The sequence below is a fragment of the Stylophora pistillata genome, chromosome 14, assembly GCF_964205215.1.
Source record: "Stylophora pistillata chromosome 14, jaStyPist1.2, whole genome shotgun sequence".
In the NCBI taxonomy this organism is placed as follows: domain Eukaryota; kingdom Metazoa; phylum Cnidaria; class Anthozoa; order Scleractinia; family Pocilloporidae; genus Stylophora; species Stylophora pistillata.
This window is the reverse complement of record NC_142532.1, coordinates 11,275,129-11,297,378: the sequence shown is the minus strand read 5'-3', so window position 1 is coordinate 11,297,378 and position 22,250 is coordinate 11,275,129. Positions and strand designations below refer to the sequence as shown.

General features: G+C 42.5%; 2 protein-coding genes and 1 pseudogene across 2 annotated transcripts; all 3 read left to right on the top strand.

Moving 5' to 3' along the window:
• Nucleotides 1-1,669, top strand: part of LOC148716537 (uncharacterized) — a 6,193-nt pseudogene extending 4,524 nt beyond the window's left edge.
• An 18,542-nt stretch (nt 1,670-20,211) lies between these two features.
• Nucleotides 20,212-21,159, top strand: LOC148716536 (uncharacterized). The gene has a single exon (XM_088744601.1). It carries the CDS (start codon nt 20,212-20,214, stop codon nt 21,157-21,159), a length of 948 nt encoding a protein of 315 aa, XP_088600727.1.
• Nucleotides 21,160-21,324: 165 nt separating this feature from the next.
• On the top strand, nt 21,325-22,250 carry LOC148716535 (uncharacterized). Its single transcript, XM_088744600.1, has 2 exons — nt 21,325-21,718; nt 22,027-22,250. The coding sequence occupies exons 1-2, from the start codon at nt 21,325-21,327 to the stop codon at nt 22,248-22,250; spliced, it is 618 nt and encodes a 205-aa protein (XP_088600726.1).

Sequence of the window (22,250 nt, the reverse complement as noted above, 5' to 3'; positions counted from 1 at the left end):
GATACGCTCAAACACCTTAGCTACTATAGGGACGATAGAAATTGGGCGATAATTGTTTAAGTCGGAGTGATCTCCCTCTTTGAAAAGTGGGATAACCTTTGCGCATTTCCATTCCTGAGGGAAAACACCTGATCTGATGGACTGATTAAAAATAAAACACAATGGATCAGCTATCAGATCGGCGCACTCCCTAAGAAGTCGCGAAGATATCATATCTAAGCCTGTGGCTTTCGATTTACAAAGCTTAGACAAAAGTGAGAACACTTTAGAAGGATTAATACATTTTAACTCAAAACGTTTGTCAGTTCCCTCAAGGTAATGTAGGTGTGATGGACCATTATTAGAATAAATCTGGCTAGCAAGCTTGGGTCCAATAGAAGAAAAGTGATTGTTGAAGACATCGGCCAGCTCAGGAGGGCCGTAAATAGAGTTACCGTTGCTTTTGATTACCTTCGTAGTTTTGCCCTTCGGCCTTAGTAGCGCCTGTTTTTGCTTCACCAAATTATTGCGTCCGTTAGTCTGTCGCTGGCGCTCTATGGGTCACAATAGCTTTATTTATCTCGACGATGGGCTCGGAAGTCTACCCGATAAGTGTTCCGCCGCAGCAGCTGCCATTATCCAAAAGAAAGAGCTCGACTCCTCAGGTCTCCATGTGAATGAAGACAAATCTCATTGGCATCCCATGCAAGTAGGCGAATGGCTGGGTTTCGTGATTAACACTATTACTATGTCTTTTCATATTCCTGAAAGGAAGGTGGAAAAGCTGTAGAGTCTTTTAGGCTCGGTAATTGGAGATACGTCGTCCTCGTATCGAGAATTGGCCAGAATCGCCGGTTCTATAATTTCTGTAGCCTTGGCAGTGGGGCCCATTTCACGTCTTCTAACCAGGCAAATGTACCTGGCAATTGAATCACGATCAGCGTGGGACCACACCCTTCGTTTTTCTCCGGCTCTTTTGAAGGAGTTGAGATTTTGGTACAGCAATATCGACTCGTTTAACCGCTATTCTCTTCGTCCACCCCCTGATTCGTCGACGGTTATTTTCTCTGATGCTAGTGATGTCGCCTTCAGCGGGTTTTCGGCCTCCTTGGACGGCGTAATGGCTAGCGGCACGTTCACGTCTGAAGATCTTGGTCAGAGCTCCACCTACCGCGAGTTAAAAGCTATTTATTATGTTCTATTGTCCTATGCGGAGAAGCTGCAGAAGAGAGTAAAGGTTTTCACCGACAATCAAGGCGCCGCGAGAATAGTTTCTGTGGGCAGTTCCAAAGCTCACCTCCAGTCTGTTGCTTTGAGCATTTTTGATTTTTGTTTTTCAAATGGGATCACCCTTGAAGCACAGTGGATTCCCAGGTCGCAGAATGAGAGGGCTGATCTCCTTAGCCGATTCGTTGACAAGGACGATTGGCGCGTCAATCCTTCAGTTTTCCGCCTCCTTGATGCTAAATGGGGTCCTCATACATTCGACTGTTTTGTGACCTATTACAATGCTCAGCTCCCTCGGTTTAACTCGAAGTTTGCCTCTCCCGGATGCAGTGGGGTCCACACATTGGCACAAGACTGGGGCGCCGAAAACAACTGGATATGTCCCCCAGTTAGTCTGATCGTCGATTCTGTTCGTCATCTCATTTCTTGCTTTGGCCGCGGGACATTGATCATCCCCGAATAGCCCTCCGCTCATTTTTGGCCTTTCTTGTGTGAAGGGTCTTCTCGGTTTAGCTCGTATGTCGCGGAAGTGTTTGTTCTGCCTGCAGTCGAGGATCTACTATTGGAGGGTCCTGGTAAGAAGCAGATCTATCGTTGTCCGAAGTTCAGAATGTTGGCTTTGCGTTTAGATTTTAGGTGAGTTGTCTAGCCTTCCTGGCATACTTTTTGAGCCCGGCGGTGCACTTTTTCCGGTATCTTTTTTGGTTACGCATATTTGGATTTTTTGGCGCATTTTAGAGCCTGATTTGGCATATGTTTTTAGCCTTATGTGGCCTGTCTTGAGGCCTAAGTTGGCTAATGTTCGGCCTGATGGGGCGTTTGTTTGGCCTGTAATGGCACCTGGCCTGTAGTGGCACCTGGATTCACTTTGCAATTTAGTAGGTATGGGTAAGTTTATGCCACGCAGCCGACCATCGCGTTTGGAATATCCTCTTATACCGATATTGCCATTCTGTATGAGCTTGCTTTTTTCAGTTTTCCGTTGTCGTTTCATTCACCTTGTGTTTTTGTTTTTCAGATGTTCTAATTTCCGGGATTTGGAGTGACGCTGCAGCCTTGGAGGACCCATTACTACGCAGCTTGGTTCCAGATCTTCGTGATTTGCAGTTGGGATCCAGGGCCCCGTCTACCTCAACCAAGTACAAGTCAGGCTGGTTGAGATGGCGTGGATAGGCATCCTCGATGATTGGTGTCCCTGTCATTCCGGCGAAGCCCTTGCACATTGTCCTTTTTATTACAGAACTTACGAACGTTTGTCTTGCGAACAATACGGGTGTCTCCCCCATAGAAGCTGTTGTTTATGGCATAAAGTGGGCCCACTCTATGGCTGGGCTAGAAATATGTCCTGTCAACCATCCCCTTGTGAAATCTTCTTTTGAGGGCGCGAAAAGAAAATTGGCGTGTCCTGTTAACCCGAAGGAGCCTTTATCCGTAGACACGCTGCAGGCAATAGCCGAATGTTATGTTACGAGTAATTCTCTTGCCACTCTTCGTTTTTTGTTCATATTGTTAGTTGGTTTCTATGGGTATTTTCGTATTGATGAAATTAACAGTTTTTGCCTTAAGGATGTGACCATTAATGCTGACCATATCTCTATTTATGTCTCCAAGCGAAAAAATGACCAGTATCGGGAGGGTCACACCTCTTATCTTGCCAGGTCTGGGAAATCTACGTGCCCAGTTTCCATAACTGAGCGAATTGTTCAGGTTTTGTCGCAGTCTAATTCATCACTTCCGCTTGTTCGTCGTATTGTGAAGTCCAAATCTGGCGAGTATTTCCACGCTAGCAAGGGCGTGTCTAATTCTACTCTTAGAGAGGAATCCAAGAAGTACATCTGGCCCTTTGTTGACGACGTTTCAAAGTACGGCACGCATAGTATGAGGTCTGGTACAGCGTCGAACGCCGCTTGTAAGCGCATACCGGGCGATTTATTGGATATGCATGCTGGGTGGAGGTGTCCTTCCTCGAGGAACAGATACATTAAACATACAATTAAAGATCGTTTAAGTGTTTCAAAATCGCTTTTGCTCTGAGGGTATACTTTACGCTAGTTTACAGTTTCTTCTTGTCATTAGTTTGAGACTATTTTGTGCTTTTTTGCTAGTTTATAACTATTGTAGTTCTAGTTTACTATTTACTGCAATCAATTTATTTATCGTATTTATTATGTCCATCTATTTGCTGTTGCCTAGAAGTCCTGGCGGGGGACGTAAGTGATGCCTGGCCCATCCCAGATTTCCTGCCCTGTGTTTTCCCTACAGGGTTTTTTGAGGCAGGTTTTTTCTGGCCCCACTGGCTCGCTTACTCGCAGTTGACAGATCCGGTTACGATTATAATCATATATCTCAATTGTAGTTCAATAAACTGATTGATGGCGTTGCTCGCAGCCCACAATCCAATGTTCTCCATGATTTGTTGTGTCTTGTTTTCATTTGGTTTTATTCGCTTAAGTTAGTGCAGAAAACTCGTTTACGCTTGATTGTGAAATAGCAGATATCGGAGTTGAGCCTGCTAAACAGCAGTCTCTCCATGAAATTGCATGGAAGCGAGGCATTTGGGCCAAGGGATTCAACAGGGCCGAAGAGTTTTACAGCGAATCTGAGTTCTGAAGCCGTATTCTAGATATTGATTGGCTACTCCCTATTTTTTCAAGCTTCAAAAGAATCAAGAATGATGGTCAGACATTGTGTGGCCTTTGGGTGCGCAAATCGAAGCGATAAACCAGCATGTAAAGAGCTTTCATGGCATTCACTGCCACTAAACAACAAAGACCTTCTGAAGATGTGGCTAGTAGTAGTGGTAGTGGTAGTGGTAGTGGTAGTGGTAGTAGATTTATTTATACTCGAAATTTATGGAGCTTGTCAGGCACCTAGCTTAGATAGCTAATGAATCGAGTAGAAAATAAATGAAAATATAATACTAAAAAGTTACAATAAAAATTCAGAGATAATAAGTAAATATAAGGTTAACTAATTAATTAATCAATTAATCAACCAATTAATAACATTATTAAATACACTAATAACTATATACATGCTACTGAAAAGACAGGCTACTAAAACTACATCCAGAGTAAAAATTACATTAAGTCTAAGAGCTACAAAGGGTACAACTACATACGTCAAAAGTAATTTTCCTGATACGTCTTATAAACTCTTTTAGTGTTCGTGAAGTTCTTAAGTCATTATTTAAAGAGTTCCAGATTTTTGGACCAAAGTACCTGAAAGTATTTAGCCCATGCTTAGTAGTGTTGACTCTGGGTTGTACAAGAAGCAGTTCGCCACGTAGGTTGTGTGAGTTGTTTCTAAGCGTCAGCAGAGTACAAAGTGGATTTGATGTTGTCCCGTGAATAACTTTATAAATAAGAATGCACATATCCTGGACTCTTCAGTGGTGCTATGTGGGCATATTTACTGTTTCAAGTAGAGTACTATAGGTACTAGTGCTGTTGTTAAGGACTGATCTTAAAGAACGCTCGTTGAGTTTTTCAAGTTTAGCCAATATTGTTTTTCCACAGTGCATCCACACGGATGAACAATAGGTAAAGTGAGGAAGAATGTAAGCCTTATATAGTGTAAGCTTGGTTTGAAAGCTAAGAAGTTTTCTAAACCGGCATATGATTGCAATTTGCTTGCTAATCTTCTTGCATAGTGAAGCTGCGTGATTGTTGAAATTCAGCCGGTCATCTATAAGAATGCCCAGGAGTTTGTTGAAATTCAGCCGGTCATCTATAAGCACGCCCAGGAGTTTGCAGGTGGTAGAGGGTTGTGTAGATGTTCCATCAATCATGAAGCTGATTTTGTCTTTCTTTGCTCGGTTACGTTGGAGGTCTCATTTTGTGAAGACAAAGGATTCACACTTCTTAGCATTTAGAAGTAGGCCGTTGTCCTTTATCCAGCTTGAAACTACAGCTAGTTCAGAATTTAGGATCCTCTGTACAATTCTCGCGTTTGCGTCACTACAGTAAAGTTGTTTGTCGTCTGCATAAGTGGATAGTTTGGCTTTTTTAATGTTGTAGAACAAGTCGTTTATAAAGATGTTGAATAGCTTCGGGCCCAATACAGACCCTTGTGGAACACCTGACCTTATCTTTTTGGTGCGTGAACGAATGACATTTAGCCTAGCACATTGTGTTCTGTTTTTCAGATAGCTTGCCAGTAGTTCTAGGCTTTCTAGGCTAACACCGTACGCTGCAAGCTTTTCAAGTAGTAGATTGTGAGGAAGGCGATCAAAGGCTTTGCTGAGGTCAATTAATATCATTCCAACAATGTTGTTTGAATCTACTTCAGTTTTCCAGTCTTCACTCAGTCTCAGCAAGGTAGTACAGCAGCTGTGGTTCTTTTGGTAGGCAGTTAGGGTGGCTGAGAAGATAGTTTCAAAGTAAGAGGTTCACTGAGGACATAAACTTTTTTCAAACACTTTGCTAATTACAGGCAGAATAGTGACTGGTCGATAGTTTGTTTTGTCCATTGCATCACCACTTTTGAAGGACGGTTAGACCTCCCCATGTTTCCAGGTGCTGGGTATCTCCTTTCTCATAATCAGTTGGTTGATCAGAGAAAATATCGGGTGGCTGAGACTGGGATAACCTTCTTTCAAAGCCCTAGGAGGTATTTAATCACACCCGGTAGCTTTTCTGATGTTAAGTGACTTTAACAAGTCTGCTATTGTGGATTCCGTTACTGAGGTGAAGTTAAAGACAACAGTAGAAGAAACGTTGTTCACGATGGTGGAAATACTGGGTGATTTTTCAGATCAGGCGAGGCCAGTGTGCTTATGCTGAGAAAATGATCATTAAGGATATCTGCAATCTGATTTTGGTCTTGGATAATGATGTTTTCGCTTTCCACGAACTGAATAGACTCAGACATCTGACTTTTCCTGGAGAACAAGAATGGTTTAAACACGCTCCAAAATTCCGAAGGATTTCCGATAGACGCACTGCATTGCTTGGCAAAGTATTTCTTAATGACCCTTCTCAGGTTTACGACACGATTTCTTTGTTGACGATATTTTTCCCAATCGCTTGGTTCCTTGGTAGTGTAATATGTTCGTCTGAATTTATTCCCACATCGAATAGCGGCCATCACTTCGGAATTAAAGTAGGGTGGCTTAGGTTTAACTGATTTCCTCTGTACTAGGGGAGCATGATCGTCAAGTACATCTGTTAGAAGTTTTTCCCATGCCCAGTATACATCATCGATGTCTTCAAAGTTGTTTGCAACATGGAAAGGTATAAAGGCAAGGTCTTCGTTGTATCTTTCCGCATCGAAATTCATGAAGTTCCTTCTGATAGTAATCTTAGGGGCCCGTTTGGGATACGCGGCTCTTGTTATTGCGTACACCAAATGATTATCGCTTATATCTGGATTAAAGGCACCTGCACGTAAGAATTTCTTTCTTTTTGATGTCAAAATCACATCAATTAGAGTTTCGGAGTTGGCTGTAGTTCTGGTTGGTGTGTCAATCAGACATTTCAAATTGTAAACATCGCACAAGTTTAGTACATGCCTTCCTAATTTTGGCTCAATGTCGGGTTCTAGGATGTTACATTTCAAGTCTCCAAGTAGTGTGTAATCATCGGAGAGCCAGTTGATCGATTCCAGTAGTCGTTCCAGTTCGAGTGTCCAAATTTCTTTGGTTATTTTTGGCGGTCTTTAAAGACCGCACAGTACAAATCTTGGCGAGTTCTTTCGGGTTCTGACCTCAATAGTAATTGATTCTAGACCAACTGTTTTGACGTTTTCAACGCGTTTTGTTAAAAGGTCGGATCTTGCATAAATTATAAGACCGCCACCGAAGTTTGTTCTATCCTGTCGATATAGTTTGTAGCCCTCCACGTAAAACTGGCTGTCTGGATAGGAGTCATCGATTTTGGTCTCTGAAAGAACAAAAATGTCCAATAAATTGTTTGTTAGCATGTTCTTAATCTCAAAGAGCCTGAATCCACCGATGCTGTTTTCGTTTAAATGTCCCAACTTCAGATTATTTGCATATCTTTTAAGCATGTTTAATTCCGAAACTTTTGCGACGTCTTCACTTCTCTGAAGTGAGATGTCGGTTGATTCTTCGAAGAAGGAATCGGAGAATTGGAAAGGCTGTAGGCAAGTCCAGCACGTCCAGTAGGGAACTGTCAAGCTTTTACATTTCAGGCCCGCACATTTCCAATGTACATTTCTACAGCACTCGTTACAATTGAGTGGTTTCGTATTTGCTCTTATGGTCTTGCTGCAGACGAGACACTTTTTTATGTCTTTGGTTGAAACGGGGCCAGGATTAGGACAGACTCCGCAAAGAAGTAACGTGACGAGATTAAAGGTGGATAAACTGTTGGAGTGGTAGCATACGCGACGAGAGTAGAATTTCCTTTTGACGATAAGCTCTGATGTAAGTAAGTAAGTAAGTAAGACTTTATTTAACGAGGGTAACATGTGACAGTAATGAAACTGATAAACTAATGGCCCTCGAAAATTAAAATTCGGAAAAAAAAAAAAGGAATTGTAACAAACGTAACAATATTAGGAATAATTAAAATAAAATAATTAACCTATATACATCATAAAATATTTAAAAATATAAAAAAAAATTACAGGAATAATTTGCTAAGAATTTGATTATCTAAAATTATTTTAAAAAGGGAACGCTTAAAACGTTTTACACTGGTACTCCGTTTGATGTCCACACTTAATTTGTTCCATTCTTTCGTGGCTCGCACAGCAAACGCTCGACCCCCTTCAGAACTTCTCTTAAAACGCGCGCACATGTAATTCCACGTGGTGGGAAGAAGTGAGATGAATCAGCTCGAAATTGCTGCTTGAGCGAACAAATCGTCTGAGAAACTTTGCTGTATCCTTTGTAGCCTATGTTAGGAGAAAGATCATCTATTTCTTGCCATCGCTGAGTTCAGAAGAGGTGTATAAATATGATTAAAAACAGAGCTCATAAAAATACGTCCGCCATTATGCAAATTAAAACGTATAGATCAGACGAGAAAATACGCCATTAGGCAAAAATTCTTTCCTCTGCAGCGAGCATTTTGATGAAAAGTGTTTCTCTAGATCATTTGCTGGAAGAAAAGTAAGTTTGAAACAAGGATCAGTGCCGACCTTATTCTGCTTCACCAATCAGAAAACGAAGAGAAATCCACTGACAGAAACATATAATGACTTCAATCGTGTCAAGCCTAAAGCAGCTAAAACTCTCAATCTGTCTTCTTTTGAAGGTGATGTAGTCGTGGATGAAAGTGTATGTAATCAACAGCTTGTGGAGGAAAGTGCCTATCAAAATATGACCAATGAGGAAAATCAGAATGTTAATGGTTTGTCAGAAGAGCAAATGGTAATAAAAAATTTGAAGCAACAACTTATCACACCTGAGCAGGATTTCCAAAGGCTAATAGAGGAACTTAAAGTTCTACTTGAAGAAGAAAGAAAGGCAAGGAATGAAATGGAAATGTTGCTAAAGAGAAACATCTTCAGAATAGAAAACATTAAGGACAACAACAAACTTTTAGGATTCTACACTGGCTTTGCTAACTATGATATCTTTACCATGGTCCTTGATATTCTTGAACGTGATGCAGCTGCTAACTTGAATTACCAGAACAGGGACAGATCAAAAAGTGACTCGACCTGAAATGCAGTGTTGATGAAACAGTGAAATTTATGTTGCACAATTTTAGTGCTTGTGCTCTAATAGGTTGTAAACCAATGATTTTCTATTTTTGATTGACTTTTTCTTTCGTGGTGTTCCAAAAAAAACACTATGTATTATAACAAATTGCTAATAATCACCAATATATTTAAATCCTTTGTTTACAGTAACAGAAAATGAAGTAATGAAGTACTATCAACAGCACATTTCTTCAATAATGTTACAAACTAGAAATTGCTAGAAAACAATTTTTACAATTTAAGGTAATGTGTAGGTATAACTATGGTCTTTCAGTACTGTGCATCTTGAGAACCCAAAATCCTTCAAATAAATATAAACTATCTATTCTATTATTATGAATTAGTATTCTATTGTATCTGAAAATATCTCTTGGACATCAACCTTGTCTTTCTAGACTGATGTGTTTACTGGTTCTAGTAAGTCCAAATTTAACCCTTGCTTAAGCAGGTTGTAATGAAATGTGAGAATCATAAAAATGCTCTAATCTGGGAATAACACCCATTAAAAAATGATTACTTCTCTTTACATTGATTATTATTAACTCAATTGTGTCTGAATTAAATTACCAAGTCTGTCCAAAAAAAGTGTCTGTACAAATCATCTGTAGTTGCATTTGATAATAATATTTGTGATTTGTGTTTATCTCAGGTCTATAGGCAGTTTTCTTGCAAATGTTCCTTGACAAAACTGCACTCTTTAATGATTGACCTTGGTCAGGGAAGACCCTCTTCATCTCGATTAGACCACCATCAACCTCCCCATCAGGTGAGGCTCCATGAAATGCATGGGTCTTGGAGATACTAAAGCCAGCCTTGTCTACTTTACATCCAATGTTACTCTGCTACATTTTAAGGATAATATCTTCATCTTTGAGGCCCCAAGTCAGTTTTGAAATCTAAAAGTTCTTTTCAATTCCTAATATCTCAGCAATTCCTTTCGTTGGACTTGTGGTGGGCTTTAATAAAGCCCACTTACATTTTGAGGCTGTTATTCTAACTTTTCTGTGGTAAAACCACCCTTGACTTTCACTCTGAGATTTTGTTGCCTCTTTTATTTTTTCTCTTTGTTCATCATCAACATACAATCTTCTCTTGATTTCTGATGCTCTGTCTAAAATGTCTTGCCTTGACAATGGTTGTTGGAGGAGAAAAAGTCTTCGAAATATCACTTGTTGTTGCAGACTTGGAGTCATTCTCTTCGGCCATCTTGAATCACCTGGCCCAAATGCCTCGCTTCCGTGCAATTTCATTAAGAGACCGCTGTTTAGCAGGCTCAACTCCGATATCTGCTATTGTTCCTCAAACACGCAAACAGCGGTAAATTAATGCGCATGCCCGTCACACACAAGTGACTTTTATTGTGCGAACAATTGTGAACAAAAATATTTCTGACAACGGAGCCATTTGGATGAATTTAAAACACCCTTAAAACAAAGTTGAATCAATAAAAATGCTCTTTATTCTTCACACTTTGCGTAAGTACAAACTCTATCTAGTTCTCCACCTGGCCCCTGCAAATAACAGGCGAAAATAAATTGTAAAAACATGTTCTGTCCCTTCATCCATAAAATTCTTTGATGCTGGAAACCTAAATCACGTGTTAAACGCACAAAATCTGCCTGCCATTAAGTTATAAACATAGGAGTCCTAAGACTGACAACAGCTGAAGAAGAAATTACAATAGAGCAAACAAACATTGCACTACACCGAAGAGGAACTATATAGATACAAGGCACAGGAATCAGGACATACACAATATTTTGGGCCAAGAAAATGACAATATATATCACTCAACTTTCAATCATCGTTGTTTCTTTGACAGGTGGTTTCCTTCTAGTGAAACAAAAAAGTATATATTTCAGGAATGGGTAGTTCACTTTAAACTAAAAACAAAACTGTAACAACAACTTCAACTTTGAGTGAAAAACTAATTGCAAAGCATCATAGGTTCCACCAAAAACAAAGAACCCCAAAACTTAAGACCTTGAAAAAAAATACCCTTATTTTCTTTCTTAAGTATTATCTTTTGATGGACTCTTATTTTCTTACAGTGTCCAACAGCTTACCGATGTGAAATAAACAAAAGAAATAACACAAGCAAAATTATGCTGCTCAATTCAACACTTTAACATTCCCTCCTTCCCTACACAATTTAGGGTAATAATTTACAACATTAGTTTAAAAAATTTTGTTTTCGATCGACTAATTAACCTATAATACTTATTGTTCTGAAATCTTTTCAATCATTTCTTTGAAATTCAATGAATATCAATTACATTATCATTGATTAAATACTTCTAATGCCTTAACACAAAATATCTTGTCAACGCAACCTCCCTGTTGAGTTTTGAACAAGTCAACGACCACCAGAGGTAATGTGGAAACATATTCAACCCTTTGGAAACCTCTTCCACCCTGGCACAAATCACAAGAATTAAAGCATGAATTCTTAAAATTCTTATGATTCTTAAAAATTCTTAAAAAGAATTATAATTCTTAAAACATGTTGTGAATTATAATGTAATTAAATTCACCGTGTGGTAAGCCACAATTATGTTCGATAATAACACCATCACTGACAACTTATTCCTATTATTTTCTTACAGAATATGTTGCATCTATCGAGCAAAGAGCAAACAATATAGAGGTAATGTGCTCATCATTTCAAGATTTAAGCATTTCCACCCCTCTCCTCCCTCCAGCACCTTGGGGATGGTAACTTACGATGTTACTTTGGAGAACTTTGTATTCAATCAACCAATTAGTCTGAAACACGTATAACAACTCATCATTAGAGACTTAAACCGTCCCACCCACCCCTCCTCTTCCCCCCTTCACTAACAGACTGTAATGTTGTTACTATGCATGACATAGCCTTATATGGCACCTTCCATACATGAAAGAGGAGTGCGAGAAAGCAGGAGATAAGGTCAGTTAATTAAAAAAAAAAATTGAGGTATCCTATCAACTGTTCGGTTCTTGTCCACCTGCGAACCTAATGGGAAGTCACACTGGTGTCAGGAGTAGGATTTTTTTTTTCACGATTCCAAGATGACCGACGAGGATGGAGAAAACTTTTTCAACACAGGCCAAACACACACCAAGCGAAGCTGTCGCATTGGAAACACCGCCGGACAGTTCAGACTCGACAATGGACGCTATAATGGAGGCTCTACAATCGATATCTAGCCAGAACAAAGGCATAGAACTTAAAATCAAGCAACAAGACCACAAGGCGGATGTAAGAGCAAAGGTAATCTCCAAGCGCCTCAAAAACCTTAGGAGCTCGCATAAACAACCAGGCAGCTCAAATGGAGTCTCAGCTCAAATTACATGGAGTTAAACTTGCAGCGAAAATAATGTTTTCCAGGAGGAATTCTCTAACAATGTGGCCTCCTTAAACGCCAAGCACACATCCTTCAAAGAAACCGTCAAAAAGGGGCTCCAGGAAACAAAAGAAAGGCTAGATTCGAAGCTAAATGTCGCATTACAAGCATTCGACGGGAAATTAAAGGAAGCACTCAACACAACAACAACAACATTGACTTTATTTTTTAAAATTACAGAAATAAAGGCCTTTGTAGCCCGCAACTAGCAAAGCTATTCAAGGCGGGCTACCTAAACAGACACTGTATCGGCTCTCTCGCTCTCTCTCACACACACACACACATACATACACACACAACAATTAAATAAATAAATAAACGAGCGAATAAAAATAGATAATAAATAATAGTAGTGATAATCATGATAAAGGTTTTAACTGAGCCAGTCACACAAGGGATTTTTAAGAGGTCAAAGAGAAAGCTAATCAGTTGAAATACAAATATAAGCTTGAAAGGTTAAGGTAGCGCAAGTCAATATTCATGTCCTCAATTTCAAGAATTTTCAAAAGCAGGTGGGTTAGCTTACGTTTAAAAGGTTCAGGGGGGATGCCATTCTATATTTTCGCACCAACTCTAGAAAAGGAAAGCAACTGATGATTTGTTCTCGCCTGTTTTATATAGACACAAAGAAACCTCTGCATGCTAAGGAGGAAACTTCGACTCCAGTGAAGCTACAAATAGCATCTCCCGCTAGTATCCTGACGCCCTTAACGTTTCCCGGTGTGGAGCCCGAACGAAAACGGCCGACACAAAAGCCACCTTCATTCGACGGGAAATCACAATGGGAGTCTTACATCGCAGAGTTTGAAATAGTGGCGGGAATGAATCAATGGAATGATGAACAGAAAGGAAATTATCTCACGACTAACCTTAAAGGATTTGTATTAACTGTCCTCGGAAATCTTGCAACAGAAACGAGACAAGACTACAGAGCATTAGTTGCAGCGCTCGAGAGTAGATTCGGAGCAGCACATCAGCAGGAACTTCACCACACAAAGTTTAAGAGCAGACTGAGGCGCCGTGAGAAATCACTCCAAGAGCTTGCTGAGGACCTAGAACGTTTGACAAGGCTAGCCTATCCTCTCGCTCCAGAAGATATGAAGGACCTGCTGGCTCAAGAACAGTTTAGTGACACCATCCTCGATGGGGATACCCTGCTGCGACTGAAACGGAGTAAGCCCCAGTCCCCTCCAGGCTGCTCTCGAACTGGCCATGGAGCTTGAGTCCTATCGACTTGCCTCTCGCCAAAGAGATCTTCATGTCTACAAGATGAGCGCTGCACCAATAGAAGAAACCCTAACTGTACCATTGGATGGCAAGATATCTCAAAAAGAGGATGTACTAGCACAGGTTAAAGTGCTGCTTGAGGAAATAAGAACTATCAAAGGGAACATGCAATCATATTCTGGAACCTAGATGAGGGATCAGCTGTACTGGGCTTGTGGCAATAGGGGACACTTTAGACGTGAAAGTCAAAATTTTCGCCGGAATACCCCAAGAGACATGCAGCCACAAAAGTCCCAGCCTCCTTTTAACTAATCCAGGCTGGTCTCGATAGGTACGGCCAGCTGACCACCCAGATAATTTAACCACACAAGTTGTGCTGACGACAGGAACATCGACCCACATCGAAGGACAACCGTGCCAAATGCTTGTTGACACAGGAGCAAACATTACGGTTGTTTGACCTGATGTGCTTACCAAGCAGTCACGTAATAGTGTGCAAGCCACGACCAGTGTCCTTAAAACTGCAATGGGAGAGTCCACTACAGTGCACGGGGAAACTATTGCTGAAGGTTAAAATTGGTGGTGCAGAGGTCTCACATGTAGACTTAGTTCCCAATATTTCAACCAAGTTTATACTTGGCCTTGACTTTCTTATGGCTTACGGTTGTTCTGTGGATACTGGACTGGGCAGCCTACGCATTGTAGCAAAGGAGATGCCTCTTCATAAGCCATTGGCTTTCCAAGTAGCTCGCTGCCACCAGGTGGTGGCTATGGAAGATACCGTTATCTCTCCTTACAGTGAAATACTGGTACCCACTAAAATTATAGGTGAGCCATATGGTGAACCCTAGGGGACAGTAGGGCCATCAGCTACCACCACACTCCCGCCCAGTGTTATGCTCAGAAAAACATTAGTGGATGCTCAGCGTGACTACATTCCAGGGCGGATGGTCAACCTAACTAATGAGCCAAGACAGATTGCCTCTGGTATAGAAGTGGCTACTTGTGAACCTGTAGGGAGCATAGTTTCCCCTAACAGTGACCCCCATCGCGAGCCTATTAGACCAGATGAGGGCCTACCAGAGCATCTCAAAGATCTCTACCTCCGAAGTGCTGGTGGGTTGACCACCGACCAACAGCATCAATATTGCACCCTTTTGCTCGAATTCCAAGACATCTTCTCTAGTGGACCTCATGATCTCGGCCAGACAGGAGTTACAAACACAAAATCAGTACCAGTGATGCTTCCCCTGTACATCAATTTGCTAGGAGGCTGCCAATTGCATAACAGCAGGAGGCATTCAAAGCTGTTGGGGAGATGCATGCACAAGGCATAATTGAACCCTCGGCCAGCCCATGGGCTTGACCGGTGGTCCTGGTGAAGAAGAAGGATGGTGGTACCAGATTTTGCGTTGACTACTGGAAATTAAACGAACTGACCTGGAACAACCCGTATCCTTTACTGCGGGCAAACATAACTCTCGATGCCTTATCTGGTTCAAGCTGGTTCTCCACCCTAGGTCTCAAAGGTGGGTACTGGCAAGTGGAGGTAGAAGAGCAGGACTGTGAGAAAACTGCCTTCACTGTAGGTAATGGGCTGTGGCAGTTCAATGTGATGGCTTACGGTCTATGTAACACACCCACGACTTTTGAGTGACTGATGGACAATATCCTTGGCGATCTGAGGTGTTTCGTCTACCTAGATGACATGATCGCATTCGCGAAAACCTTTGAACTGGAGCTACAATGTCTGACTCTTATCCTCTCATGGCTAAGGGCGGCCAACCTGAAGTTGAAATCAAAGAAGTGTGAACTATTCCAGTGCAGGTTCAAGTTCCTTGGCCATTTCGTAAGCGAGTAAGGGGTTGCCACAGACACTGAAAAAGTTGTGGTTGTCACAAACTGGTTAAAGCCGCAAAATGTCACAGATGTTAGAAGCCTTTTTGGACTATGCACTTACTGCCGGCCATTTGTAACCTCTTTTGCTGACGTTGCCCAACCTCCGCACCAACTGACTGAGCAAGACCAACCATTTACGTGGAGAAAGGAGTGCGATAGTTCATTTCATCACCTCAAAGAAGCCCTCGCATCTGCTCCAGACTTGGCCTATCCGAGAGCGAGGAACCCTTTGTGTTAGACGTGGATGCCAGCAATGTTGGTATTGGTCCCTTTCTGTCTAGAGTCCACCAAGGGAATGGAAGAGTCAGTTTATTACAGCCAGGCACTAAGCAAACTAGAACGTAACTATTGCAAAACCAGGCGTGAACTTTTGGCTATTGTCAAAGCAATTGATCATTTCCACCCCTACCTCTATGGCAGAAGTTCACCATTAGACCCGACCAAACATCTCTCCAGTGGCTACTAAACTTCAAGAATCCTGAGGGTCAGATACCAAGATGGGTCGACAAGCTGCAGACCTATGATTTTTGTATTGTGTACCGCAAAGGGAGAAACCACCAGAATGCTGATGTTTTGTCGTGTCGGCCATGCTTCGACACCAATTGCAAGCATTGTCAGAACCAAGAGGAAAAAGATGCAACAGAAAATGCGACCAGCATGCCAAATAATTGTGTGGTGAATGTTACACAAGTCCACATGTCTCAAGGCCCTCAATCTCAATTCACTAGCCCGCTAAAGGAGGGAAAGGGAGTAAAAGGCGTGGACCAACCTGAAGATGAACAGTTATCTCCACTGCAGTTGCGAACTCAGCAGACAGAAGCTAAAACTATTTGTCACATCCTGGAATGAAAGGAGGCTGAAAAATTACCGGAGTGGGCAAGCATCACCCATCTCGACTCCACCACTAAGGCTTACTGGGCCCAATGGATTCATTGGCTGTGAAGGAGGGAGTGCTGTATCATCGGTGGGAGTTAACCGAGCTTGGCAAGGTCACATAGCAGCTGGTACTGCTACAAGGGCTCTGCACCAACGTGTCAAAGCAACTGCATGATAACCCTGTAGCAGGTCACCTAGGAGTTTCTAAAACTCTGGCCAAAGTCCGTGAAAGGTTCTACTGGATTCATTGCCGCCATGAGGTTGAAGAATGGTGTCAAAGGTGCGACCTCTGTGCTGCTAGGAAAGGCCCCAGGGTAAAGCAAAGATCTCCACTGCAGTTGTACAAAGCTGGGGAGTCCATGGAGCATGTTGTCATTGATGTCCAGGGACCTCTGCCAGGAACTGACCAAGGTAATAAGTAGATCCTCATTGCGATGGACTACTTTAGTACATGGCCCAAAGCATATGCACTCCCAAATCAGGAAGCGGTCGCTGTTACTGATGTCCTTGTGTCCCAGTTCTTTACTCGGTTTGGTGTGCCTGGTGTGCTACACTCTGACCAAGGCCAGAATTTTGAATCATCCATGTTCAAGGAGGTATGAACCCTGCTCAGGATCCATAAGACCAGGACGACTGCACTACATCCGCAGTCCAATGGCATAGTGGAGCGCTACAACCAAACTATAGAAGCCTAACTCGCCACATTTGTCGAGAATCACGAGAGGGACTGGGATCGACATCTGCCTCCACTACTCATGTTCTACCGTTCGGCTGTGCCTAAAACCACAAAGTTTACTCCAGCAATGCTCATGTTTGGACAGGAAGTGCGTGTACCCTGGGAACTGCATGTACCCTTGGACCTGCTAATTGGGCGCTCACAAGAAGAACCTGAGGATAGAGGTTATCTGAGTATGTTGAGAGGTTGAGAGTCTGGAAACTGTTCACAATTTTGCTCGTGTACATCAGCAGGAAGGTATTCTGACAATCAAGAAGCAGTATGACAAGCGTACTGTTGCATCTACCTTTGGAAGTGGGGATCTTGTATGGCTTCACAATCCCCAAAGAAAGAAGGGCATCTCGCCAAAACTGAAACAGCCATAGGAGGGGCCATACATTTTTGTGGAACGGCTTCATGATGTTGTATACAGGATTAAGCGGGGCCCTCGGAAAAAGCCTCAAGTGGTACACAGAGACCACCTTTGGGAGCACTCTGGGGTAGAATGGCAGATTCGTTGCAGGGACCAGTGCAAGACAAGACTAAGGATGTATCTAGCTGAACAGCTAGACAGCAGGAAAACCAGGGGGTCAACACTAAGGGCAAAGCATCCGTTAGATGTCCCAAAAGGAGAAGGAAGTTACCTCCCAGACTCAGGGAGAACTCCCAAGACAAGGAGGCGTGTGCAAGGGTATTGAGGCAGCAGCAGGATCAGGAGGGCCGCAGGCGATCCAGCAGGAAGCGGAGAAATCCCCCTAAATACAGGGACTATGAAATGACCTTAACACTTAATTAAGAGACATTGAACTGTTTTCTAATGTAGTTGATCTTAATGTAAGATTTCAGTTATTGTTTGAAGTTTGCCATTATCCTGGATGGAGAATAGGTGTTAGAGGGGGGAAGTGTAATGTTGTTACTATGCATGGCATATATGGAAGAGGGGTGCGAGACACCAGGAGCTAAGGTCGGTGGTGGCGTACATTTAATTAGAAAAAGATTTGAGTTATCCTATCAATTGTTCAGTTCTTGTCACCCTATGAACCCGACGGGAAGTTACAATGCTGTAGGGCAAGTAATTTTCAATGCTAATTTGGAGAACTTTATATTTAGTCAGCCAATTACCCTGTTCAGAATGTTTTGTTTGCATTGCATGACGGCTCTTGGCGAGTGTGACTTGGCGGCCTTGCCTTATTCAGATTAGTTTACCACGTGCAGAACGTTTTGGTGACGTTCTTTGTTTTTTGTTGTTGTCGCAACAAGCGAGTGAAGTTGTTAGTATTAAAGCCAGAATTTCAGAGACCTTGTGTGAGTTAATTTGGTGTCACAGAAAACGTTTTCCACACTAAAAGTGGCGACCCTGCCAGGACACTACATTACGGGACAGGAGACGAAAGGAATTGCAGAAAAACCCTTAAAACATTGCCTGAATTTTTGGAGTGCACGTGGAAAGAGCACAGAACACAAACATGGTAGATATTGCTGAGCAGCGCTACGCGAAGGAACGGAAAAAAGCAACCTATGATATGAGTGAGATCAAGGAAAAGCTGGGTACTGGTGCAAAAGAGGATTTGCAGTTGGCCTACGACGAGATTTGTGAATTAAACAAGAAAATGGAAACGGCAGCAAACGAAGTGAAAGACACCATGTTGAAAGACGAGAAGACCTTTGAACAGGTAAGAGCCTGGTCGGAAGCCAGTAAGGACGATTTAATCCCTATTCGTGAATTACGAAGTAGCTTGAAACAAGAGGTAGTGGAATTGGAAAGACAAGAGACAAACAAACGCGAGGAAGATTGGTTCAAAAAGAAACTTGAGCTGGAAATTATGTTAGAGAAAAAACGAGCCGAACATGAAATGTCCAAGCCTCAGGCTGTTAAATTACAGAAATACACCATCACACCTTTCAGAGGGGACTGTAAGGATTGGGTCAGGTTTTGGAATCAGTTCGTCATGGAAGTCAATAGTTTGAAGATTTCGGAGATTAGTAAATTCAACTATCTGTTAGAGTTAGTGCAGGGGGAACCCAAGAATTGCATGCTTGGCCTACCACACACTACAGAGGGATATCTTGAGGCAAAGAAGACTTTACAGATGACCTTTGGAAAGGACATTAAGGTACACAAGGCTTTAATTAAGGATTTGTAGTCTTTGCCAAACATCACAAGTGTCAGCAGAATCAAAGACATTCATGACTTTTATGGCCAGCTGTCTAGAACCGTAAGAACACTTGCCACTATGAAGAAACTATAGGGTGCAAAAAGCTATGTTTACAACATTATGGATAGATTGGGGCCTGTAAGAGAGGCGATGGTGCAAAAGGATGACAAATGGGAGGAATGGGGGTTGGAGGAGCTGGTGGAAAATCTACGGAAATACACAGACAGAAATCCTCTACCAGAGACACTCACCCCTTCCAATGAAGTCAAGAAACCACTGACAAATCAAGGAAGTCACCAGAGGAGGGGAGACAAATTGCTTATGTCTGGTTCCACCTCACAGCAGCCTCAACAGCAACAAATGCCCACTTGTGTCTACTGCAGTTCACATAGTCATCGCGGTTTGGAGTGTACAAAAGTTCTAGTGGTAGCCCGCAGAAGAGAGTTTCTGAAGAGCAACAGGCTGTGCTTTGGCTGTGCTTTAACTGCGCAAGGTTCGGGCATGCAGCAGCCCAGTGCAGATCTAGAGGATGTGGAAAGTGCAATGGCAGACATCACACATCCATCTGTGATCGACTGAATACAACGCTTCCAAGCAACACTGCCTCTACCTCACTGGGCCCCACTGATAGGTTCTATAGTATAAATGACTGCCAAACAACACTGCATTCAACTGTGGTAGCCAAAGTTAATGGAGTATGGGCATGGACCATGCTTGACAGTGGGGCTAGTAGCTCTTACATTAGTGCGAACTTACTGACTGAATTGAACATCAAGCCATACAGAATTGAGAGGAGAATCATCAAGCAAATGTATGGAACAGTAGACAAACAAGAGGAGATTTATAAAGTTCACTTGAAATCAGATGCCATTCATGACTTTGAAATGGAGTTGCCATGTATCAACACGGAGAAGCCTGTTTTGACCTACCTTTCAAATCCAGGTATCCCAGAGTTGAAACTAAAGAATAGTTGCATCAGGAGGCTAGTTTTCTGCGAGGAAGCAGGATAAAATCGACGGAGCCTGCAGTTCTCGGATCAAACCCAGACACTGACCCTGGGGCCGAGTTCACTATGTTAGGGTGGGTGATCGCTGGAAAATCTATCTTGCTAAACACTGGAGAAGAGAAAGGTTTCTTCTTAAATTCTAGTCAAGATGAATTTGTGCAAATGTGTTCTCAACAAGTACTTGGATTAACAGACGTGGTAAACGCACAGGAACTATTCCATTCAGATTTTGTAGACCAATTGCAACGATTAGCAGATGGAACCTATTCAGCAAGGCTACCATGGAAACCAGACCATGCTCCTTTACCCACAAACAAGGAACTTTCTATGGGAAGGCTGAGAAGCACAACAAGAAAGCTGGAGAGAATGCAGAGGCTCGACGAGTACCACGAAGTAATGGAACAACAGTTAGAGCAGGGGATCTTGGAACTAGCACCAGAAGTTCCTACAGGGGAGGTCATTCATTACATTCCCCACCAACCTGTCATTCGTGACCAGGCACAATCTACTAAAATGAGGATACTATATGATTGCTCAGCAAAGCCAGACTCTCAAGCGCCATCACTGAATGACTGTTTGGAAGTTCGACCCCCCCTTCAGCCCATGATCTTTGACATCCTTCTGCCGAACCGTCTTAACTTTCTGTGTATCACAGGTGACATACAGAAGGCCTTTCTCCAAATTAAAGTGGATCCTAAGGACAGAGATGCGCTACGTCTCCTATGGTACGAGAATCTTAACTCAAGAACTGTTTTCCGGTACTGCTTTACGAGAGTAATATTTGGATCAGGGCCGAGCCCATACATTCTGGGGGCTACACTTCAGAAGCATGTACGCCAGTATGCAGAGAAGTATCCTACTACTACAGATGAGTTGTTGAAGAACACCTACGTAGACGACTTTCAATCAGGTGGCAGACACAAGGAAGAATTGTTGAAGGTTAAGGAAGAAGCAATCAAGATAATGAAGGAGGGTGACTTTCAGCTCCACAAGTGGCACAGCAATGTCCCATAGGTAGAAGCACCACTTAATGACAGTGGTGACACATTAGCATCTACAGTGAGTCCTTCTTATGCAAAGATACTTTGGGTACCGTGGAACAAGATTGAAGACAGGCTCGCGATCGGTTTCAGGAAACCGTTGAAGGAAGCCAATGACAGCAAATGGACGAAGAGGAAGATGCTGTCTGCCATCAATGGTATCTTTGACTTGTTGGGGATTTCAGCCCCAGTTATCATCACAGGAAAGGTCCTGTATAGCCAAGCATGCCTGCAGAAACTGAGGTGGGATGAGCAACTGCCCAATGACCTCCAGAGACCTTGGAAAAAGTGGTTGAAGGGAATGGCAGAACGCCCCTGGATAAGCATTCCACGCAGTGTCGTAAGCAATGGTGTAACAAAAATTGTTCTAAATGGTTTTGCAGATGCAAGCAAGGTGGCCGGCTCAGTTGCTGTGTACACACTAGCCTTCAACGTCACCTCACCAGTTAAACAGAACCTGCTTGTAGCAAAGTCGAGGATAGCACCAAGAGGCTTGTCAATTCCACGGTTGGAACTCATTGCAGCACACACACGTTGAGTAGGCTGGTAAACCATGTAAAGGAGGTCTTGAAAGATCAGCCAATTCATGACTATCACTGCTGAGTTGAGAGCACCACAGTTCTGTACTGGATTAAGGGTCAAGTGACCTGGTCTCAGTTCGTGCGGAACAGAACCTATTCACGTCAAAACTCGTGCACGTGACATTGCTGTGTGGCATGCGGTTTCGTTTTTGTTTTGTTTGTTTTACTCTCGCCATTCTGTCTAGAGTTTGTTGTGTAGTTCGTTGAGTAAATAAATCATGCTAAAATTGAATGTACTCGTCGGCCTGAATCCTCGTTAGATGGCTGGAACAGAACCAAAGCCATTCAAGACAAAGGGTACATACAGTGGCACCATGTACCGACTGACAACAACCCCAGCGACCAAGGGGGCAGAGGAATTGAGCCCAGAAAGATGGGTAACCTGTGGTTTGAAAAAACAGAGTGGCTAAACAGCCCAGACAAGCAGCTGCAACAACCTGAGGTAGCAGGGACCTCAGGAGGTAGCATTCATCTCAACCAATAA

What these genes read in the sequence shown, in the direction of transcription:
- LOC148716536 (XM_088744601.1), top strand. Translation starts at nt 20,212, where the DNA reads ATGTTAGGGTGGGTGATCGCTGGAAAATCTATCTTGCTAAACACTGGA.
- LOC148716535 (XM_088744600.1), top strand. Translation starts at nt 21,325, where the DNA reads ATGCTGTCTGCCATCAATGGTATCTTTGACTTGTTGGGGATTTCAGCC. An exon ending in ACTCATTGCAGCACACACAC is followed by an intron (nt 21,719 to 22,026) that starts GTTGAGTAGGCT and finishes AATCCTCGTTAG; the next exon opens with ATGGCTGGAACAGAACCAAA.